The sequence below is a fragment of the Anopheles bellator genome, chromosome 2 (assembly GCF_943735745.2).
Source record: "Anopheles bellator chromosome 2, idAnoBellAS_SP24_06.2, whole genome shotgun sequence".
NCBI lineage: Eukaryota > Metazoa > Arthropoda > Insecta > Diptera > Culicidae > Anopheles > Anopheles bellator.
The window spans coordinates 31,430,174-31,438,264 of record NC_071286.1 but is presented as its reverse complement, the minus strand read 5'-3'; the positions used below and the strand labels follow the sequence as shown (position 1 = coordinate 31,438,264).

The 8,091-nt window shown below is 55.2% G+C and overlaps 1 protein-coding gene across 1 annotated transcript; it reads right to left on the bottom strand.

Moving 5' to 3' along the window:
- Positions 1 to 7,949, bottom strand: LOC131210447 (homeotic protein empty spiracles-like). The gene is made up of 3 exons (XM_058203698.1): positions 6,952 to 7,949; positions 959 to 1,113; positions 1 to 515 (listed from the first exon to the last, which is right to left on the bottom strand). The coding sequence occupies exons 1-3, from the start codon at positions 7,910 to 7,912 to the stop codon at positions 300 to 302; spliced, it is 1,332 nt and encodes a 443-aa protein (XP_058059681.1). The 5' UTR covers positions 7,913 to 7,949; the 3' UTR covers positions 1 to 299.
- Between the last annotated feature and the right edge of the window lie 142 nt (positions 7,950 to 8,091).

The following is an 8,091-nucleotide window of genomic DNA, read 5'->3' as shown; positions in this document are numbered from 1 at the left end:
CTAATCCTAAGTCCTAACGCCCTAGAGTCCGACCCTCTAGTGGTAGTGGTTTTCACTGTGTATCTACACAATCGACTGTACAAAATCCGGGGACCCGGTGATCGTCCGGTGATCGTTAATTTTCGTTCTACTTTAGTTTCGATTTCCGATTCCTTCTCCTAATCGCGGGGGATCCATCGGCCACCGAGGCTCCTGATTAAATAGGCGCACGCATTCAAATCACTGGTACAATTGCAACAACCGCGGAAACGCCCTTCGTCCGGGAGGTCCTTCGGAGGAGCTGCGGGGCAGTTTGGCACTCAGCACGCATTGTGGTGCATGTTCTCTTCGTCGCTCGGACAGTCCTCCATGTCGATGAACTCGTCCTCCTCGTCGTCCTCCTCGCAGCTGCCGGTCGGGCTCGAGGCGGACCGGTTCTGGTGGTCCCCGTCGGTCGACTTGCCGGATCCGGAACCGCCCTCCTCCTGCTGCATCCGCTTGTGCTTGGTGCGCCGGTTCTGGAACCACACTTTCACCTACGGCGAAACGAAACAGATGGACGTTAGCGCTCTGACCTGAGTGTGTTGGCAGAGTGTGTAAAGGGTCGCGGGGCTTGGGCTTTCGCACGGCAGTTCGACGCCAAACCGAGGGTGAAATGGTGTGCACGAGGCGTGACGCATCGTGGCCGGCGATGGCGATGGCGGCGTCCCTTCAAACGGATGAAACGTGACCGGATACACCGGAACGTTCCGATCCGGAGCCCGGCCTGGCTCGTCGGCGCAATCGTCATTACGGGGCGCTCTAACGCCATCATTGTACTTTTAATCTAATTTACTCGGCCGGCCACGGACACACTGGAAACCACATCCCGGTTGGGATCCCGGTAAGCCACGGATTCGAGGATTCGGTGTGGCTTCCCACACCGACGGCGGAGACTAGGCTGGAAAAGCAAGGAAAGTCCAGAAAGCCTCCTAATTACCTGCGTCTCGGAGAGGTTCAGGTTCTGGGCGAGCTGCTTGCGTTCCGCGCCCACGACGTAGTGGTTGCTCTCGAAGGCGTGCTCCAGCTTGAGCAGTTGCGAGGGCGAGAACGCGGTCCGGACGCGCTTCGACTTGCGGAACGGGATGAGGTAGTCTGTGGACAGGAGAGACAGGCGGAGAAGATTATGCGGTGCACTAAAATGTAACGCCTGTCTGACGCCTTCTGCGTCACGGGAAGCGAAGCCTAGCGAATCGGCAAACGCGCGGGAAAGTGCGGGCATCGAGGTGGAACCCCACCCGGCCACACGGCCCGGCACTTGTAATCAGTGTTAAATATTTGTACCATTTTCCATAAACACTGCCTAAACGCGGCCCACAGCCGGTCGCGGCCGATTGGTCGGGCTCCGGTTCGTTGCTTCGCTCGTGTAATTAAATAATTATATATCATTATGGCAAATATATTGCACACACACCCAGCGGACCGAAGCCCCGGGCACGAAGGCGCAGCGGCGGCGGGGGGGATTGTGCTCTTTTTGGGGCGCCACGTTGGAGGGTGCGCAAAGGCTGTGCGTGTCCTGTGCGTACGGTACCAGCCCGTTGCATGTGCAAATGGTGTTTTTTTCAGGATGCAACTGCATCCTTTCCCGACCTCATTGTAGCCCGCCATAGAACTCCTCTATCTCTCTCTCTCTCTCTGAAGCACGTTCAGAAGAGGAAACGAATGCTCTCCGAACACTCGAGAGGCGTGCGCGGCTGTGAAGTGTTTAAAAGTAAATTATTGCGAAGCAATAGACGACGGTGACGGCGACGAAGTGCACCTCATTTGCACCACACAGCGCCGCACTAAACTGTGGCCGTTGAATTAAAAAGCAATCAACACACTCGACTCGACCCAGCGACTGACGAGCGAGTTGCTCCGGTTGGCTCCGGCCCGGCCCGCTTTTAACCCCACTATCATGTCCTCCTCTCTCTCTCCTTCTCCCTCAGCCCGTCTGAGGGCACACTGAGCTAAGCGCGATGGCGTAATTACCTTTTAATCAAGTCCGGAGCCCACTAATTAATACATTTTTGCTGCAGCAAAATCCCAACCCGAGCCGAGCCGAAGTCAGCGAGCCAGCGCCGGAAGTGCGTCAGAAAGGGACGGCACGAGAGTCAACCCGTTCGCGCCTGCCCGGCCTGCCACCCCCCCTGGCTCCGATGGCCGCTCCGGGGGGGGGGGGGGGGGTTTTGGGGTATAATTCAATTAAAATAATCGTATCACCTCAACCGGCTGGGTCCGTTGAAATGATCAAGCAACATGGCGGAGTCACCTTATTATGGCAGCCCGAGGACACTCGAGGACCTCCGCCAGTTGGCCCATTCCGAATCGGGATCGAACCGATCGACGATTGCAGTTAATGCTCGCTTCACGAACCGCGTATTCGATGGTTCGAAATTTGTGAGCCCGATTTCGGGGCTCCTTTCGGACCTGTTTGTGGTTTCCCCTCATCGATAGCCGGTTCTCACATTCACGTTCCGCTCGGCCATATGTGTCAGGCTAATTAACGGCGCACACGAAATGATTGATTTGGAAAATCGCCCGCGGGTCGGGTTGCCGTTTCTCACTTTTAGCTCTTGTTTTCCGGCCTTTCATGGGGGGGCTCTCATCGGGTTTCACCTTGAACGCTCCCTGCCTCTCCTTCTCTCTGTAGCTGTCTGAATCCGTTCGGTTGTCCGTGTTGTCTTCACCTCGTGCGATCGATAGATAAGATCGTTCGTTTAAAATTCATATCATATTTTTTGCTCCGCTCTCTGTTTGGGTTTGTTTATGCGCTTCGACTGCACCCGCCATTATCTCCGATCGGACCGGGCTTTTTGCCTGAGTTGGCGCTGTTCCTCGCGCAGATGAATATTTCATCATTTTTCGCGGCTCCGGCAGCGAGTGGCATTTCTATTTCTTTCCTCCAGGACCGGCCGCAAATCGGCGGCGTGCATTCGCCACCGGAACCGCACGGTGCACCCCACATGTTGAGGCGAACTGCGGCAACACTTCCTTAAACAAGCAATTAAGAGCCGGACCGAACGGAGTGGCCGACCCCCCCTAAATTAGTGAATAATTAATTAACGAGCGGGAAGTGCAGTTTTTAATGTTAGACGCTCTATATGTTCCCTGCCCGGCGGCTGTGTTTGTGGCTCAATTTGTTAGTCGCCTTTCTGCACCGCTTCCGACAAGATCATTCGCTTGTTAAACACACGCAACCCGTTCCAAGCTGGCCAAGTTGCGTTGGGATCGCGGCGCAAAAACGGCGCCTCAAAAATGAAACAAAAGGTCACAGAGAAAAATAATCCCCAAGAAAAAAAAACAAGGCCTGAGCCTGAGCCGAAGTGGTGACTCGCGATCCTCGGGTGTGTGTGCAATTATGAATGAACGCGAGGATCGGCCGGGGAAAGATTCGTATCGTGCGGGGATCCGTCTTCTTCTTCAAACACTAAACGCTCCAACCGAGCCTTCGAGCCGACGGATCTGATCCGTGGGATGAGCAGATCCCCTAAAACCCGCGGCCCCGGGCCCCCGGGGATCAAGATTCGTTGGCTTTTCTCCGAAAACGAAACGCGTCGCTTTTGTGCTGTTTTGTATGATATTCTCTTTGCGGAATGCGCCAAGGAAAGAAGAGGCCCAAAGAAGCGGGTCGAAAAATAAATCGCTTTCGAGGTGATATCAGTTTTGAGCGAGTATCGTCGTAATTTATTTTCATCGCCTAATGGCGGGCCGTGTGGTTTTCCACTGCCCCGGTTCTAACCTGGGCCCATTTGCTGCACTTTTCCCGTTAACTCCTGGCACTAACGAGACTCCGAGGAGGATGTCACGAGTTTCGGTCGGCAGTCGGAACGGAGCTCGGCTGCACCGCTAAGTGCCGTGTTTTCGGGTGGCTTAGGGCCTTTCAACGCACAAATTAGCAAATGGTACGCTGGAAAAAGGCTGGCGTGGCCGTTTTGGGCGGGCAAAAGGGCCCTGTTGCGTTCGCGCAAAATTATGAGCTGCGTTTGCGAATTTTGGAGCCATGAGGAGCGATAATTTGCACGCACACCGGGCACAATGTGCCAGCGTTTGCCCTCGGGGGGTGCCCTTTTTTTGCGAGTTTAGCATAAAAGGCAGAGGCAGAGGCACGGTATGCCAATCCGGGTTCCGTCTTGGCCGTCGTGGTTCGCGATTGCGCGACGCCGCGGGTGCACTAAGATTGGCACCGGATTTTCTACGGCTGCCTCCATTATGTCCTAATGTTTATGAGTTTACTTTGGGTGCGATGTGATAATTTACCGACAAGAACGCTTCCTTGCTCCGTCCCTTCGGCGGTTCCATTATATTGGCCGAAAGCCTTTTGCACGAGGAGCTGATTTTTGGCGCACCCGTTCCCGGTCACACAAATGGCGGCGGCGTGGTTGTAATTGCGTACTTAAAATTCCAACACACCAAGCCCCCCAATTTTCGGGGACGGTTCCCCCCCGAGGGCTACGCGGAGGATTGCATGTTAACCCGCGCGACTCGAGTTAATGGCGAGCGAAGCGAAATAACGGCGACGGCGCAAAAGCTAACAAGCGCCCGGGAGAGGGCCGGGCATCAGGATTGCGGAAGACGGAACTCTAACGTGTGCGTGCGAGTGTGTGCAGAAATTTTCAGCAAACCCACCGAAAACGCACGGCGGAAAACCCGACCGAGCGCGTACCCCAAGAGTGCAAGTGGCATAAATTATGCGCCTTCGACGTAGTCGTTAAAATGCGTATAAATTCTGGAATTCGATTTATTGCCGTGCACCGTGGCCAGGCCACCACCACCCCCTCCTGCCTGCCCACACTGAGGGTGTTAATCATTTTTCTGTGTGTTGTTGTGTGCGTTGCGCAGCTCCTTCGCGAGTTGCGCCACGAGAGTGGTGATAAATTAGCGATAAATGAGCTTTTATTAACCGGCAAACGCGCGGCAGAACGGCGGCGATCCCTCGAGGCATCGCCACCACCACATTCGCCAAACCTCGTTTCTAACGATCCTCGGATCGAGAGCCCCAAAACCGAACCGGCCCCGGGTGCGTCTGTCGGAAGCTCCCGGGACCGATCGGCACGATCTGCGGTGTGGCGTGCGATGCAATTGATGCTCGATGCTCGCGGGATCGTGTTAACTGACACTCAGATTTGCAGCTTCCTTGCATTCCATCAGCAGGGCCCCCGGTAGGAGCAGGATTAATTGCTGGCGATGACGGATTCGCTCGGATGTCAAATAAATCAACCGGAGAAGCACCGGAGTTCGTTTCAGAGAGTCATAAAACGATAGTACCACATAACACATCGTTCAAAAAGTCCCGCAACTAACATGGAGATGGCGCTAATAATGCCATTTATATGCCAAGGTTCAGAAGTACCAACCTTCAGATGAGGTGTGTCAAAATATGATGTAATTCGAAACATAACCAAGAAAGCTTTACTGATTAAAGTGACGCTACTTTTGCAATCGTGGAAAAATGGGCCAAAAAGGGGTTTCGTGTGTTGATAAAACATTGTTTTCTAATGGGAAAAGGCATCGTTCAAGCTCAGCAATGGCTTGAAAAAAGGTTTTCTACTCCGTCGAAAACAACTATTCGTCGGTGGAATGCAGACTTGAAAAAAGGTCGTGCTGATACAAATTGATGCGGAACGTTCGGGTCGGCCAAATGAGGCAGTAACTCCCGAAAACACCAAGCAAGTGTTGAAAATCGTGATGGGTGACCGCAAAATGAAAGTGCGCGAGATAGCTAAGATGTTGAACATATCAACTGTTAGCGTATTTTCTATTTTGCACCAAAAATTGGCTATGTAAAAGGTCTTCTCCAAATGGCTGCCGCGTTTGCTCACAATGTAACAAACGATCACAAATCAAAACGATGACCAAATCCAACGAATTAGGCTTCCAACTGCCTTCTCATCCTCCGTACTCGCCGAATCTGGCACCCAGCGCCTACTGGCTCTTTGCGGATCTCAAAAAGATGCTACAAACATGGCATTGAAAAGTTAGAGAATGCTGGAATGATTGTATCTTACTTGAAGAAGATTAGAATTTTGCCGATAAAATGATGTTTTCATAGTTAGTCCCGGGACTTTTTGAACGATGTGTTAGGCCAATAAATCCCGAAAACACATCCGTTTTGCGTTTTAGTAGATCACTGGCAACAATTCGTTTGTCCGAGAGTTAGAGTCAGAGAACTGTTTGGAACTGTGTTTAAGTGTTTAAGTTCAAGTCCGATGCTACAAAAAAAAAAAACGACCAACTGTTGGCTCCCGGATTCTCGATTATTAGCCCGCTTGAAGAGTGTTTTCTCTCAACAATCTGCGTTGACGACTGTGCATCGGCGTCATCAGTTTTATGATCGTGCGCGCGGCACTCTCTCCGAGGTTCGAATTAAAGACCCATTGTTGTCGGTTTTATGGTCGTAAAAAGATCCGTGTCCTGATCATCGCCAGCGGAGCCCTTTCGAGAGCGGTTGATTTGGAAAGCTGCCTTCGTCATCCAAAGTCAAGTGTGTTCCGGGTTCCAGGAACCGGGAACCGGGAACCGGGATTTCGAAACAAATGAGACCGTCCTTTCTCTCTCTGGGCCCCTCTTTCTGTGGGCCAGATTACCAATTAAAACTCATCAACCTCGTTGCCTGATGTCCTCGCTAGCTACCTAAACAAAGCAAAACAACCGACGGGTCGACCGACGGCTTCCCGGACCCGTGAAGGTCAAGAAGCAGCAAAAAAAATAAAAACAGGGACGCCGAAGGAACGAACAAAGACATGCCCAGGGATGCGGCGTGTGGCACAACGGGACGGAACGATTTATGACTTTATGTTACCGACGTTTTTGCTTCGGCCGATCATCGATCTCCGATCGATGATGCGCTTTCTGTCCTTTCTGGCTTGGCGAATCCCATTTTCACGCCTTGCTTGCCGTTTCGTGGGGATGGGGTTGGGGGTCGTACTGAAGGTGGTGAGGTGAGGTACTTACTGCCCGGGAATCCGATCGGGAAGACGCCGCGTCCGTGGCGGCTCAGCAGCCACGGGTAGAGCGGGTAGCTGTCGCGCGGCGGCATGGCGGGGTTATGCAGATGGGCGGCGGCCGGATGCGGTGGGAACGGTTGGCCGGCCTGGGCGTGGGCGAGGGCGGCCGCCTGGAACTGGGCGGCCAGGAAGTGCTGGTTGTGGGCCGCCTGCACCATTTCCGGGGTGTGCAGGAACGGCGGCAAACCCTTGAGGTCGGCCGGCGGCTGCCCGGGCGGTCCTTGCGGTGGCCCACCGCCACCGCCCCCAGCCACCGGCGAGTGCGGGTGCGAGCCAGGGTGCGAGTGCGGTTGCGAGGGGCTGACGGGGAAAGGACGCACCAGTCCCGGCGGAAGTCCGGGCACCACGATCGGACCCGTCGGCTGCGGCCCCAGCCCGGTGGGTCCGGGCGGCGGTCCGCCCAGGTGGCCAGACGCGTGGGCGGAAGTGATCGTGGGCGTGGGTGGTGAGGCCGGGGGCGACGGACTGCGGGGTCGCTTCAGGGACAGGGCTTGCGGGGCGACCGGTCCGGTGTGGGCGCGGGCCAGTTCCGGCGAGAGGCGCGACTGGAGGGCATCCAGCGAGCGGGCACTCACGTGGCTCCCCTCGCTCAGGCTCTGGGGGCTCTCGGGGAGCCGGGTGATGCTGTAGTTGTGCGGGGGCGACAGGCTCTGGAGCCGGTTCAGCCGCACCGAGTAGCTCTGCGGCGGACTCGGCGACCGACTCGGCAGCTGGTGCTGGTGCTGCGGGGGGTGGCCGGCGCCCTGCGCCACCTGCTCCGCCTTGGTCAGCGTGTGGGGCGGCGGCGACTTCGGCGTCGTGTTGCCGACGATCGAGTCGATGCTGAACCCGATCCGCGGCTGCAGCGTCGGCATTTTGTAGCTGGCAACTTTGAACACTTTCTCCTCCGCGCGGCACGTGTCAATCATGGAGGTGGCACTGCGGTGGACGGTCGCGGGCGCGAAACAACCAAACACTGACCTCGGGCCCCGGGCTTGGCCTCCGCCGTCTCCCGCTACTCCCGCTACACCTGTCTGCTTTGGGTCTGCAATCTTCGAGGCTCCGAACGTTCACGTTACGCGCTCATGTCACTTGTTTCGATCTTCAC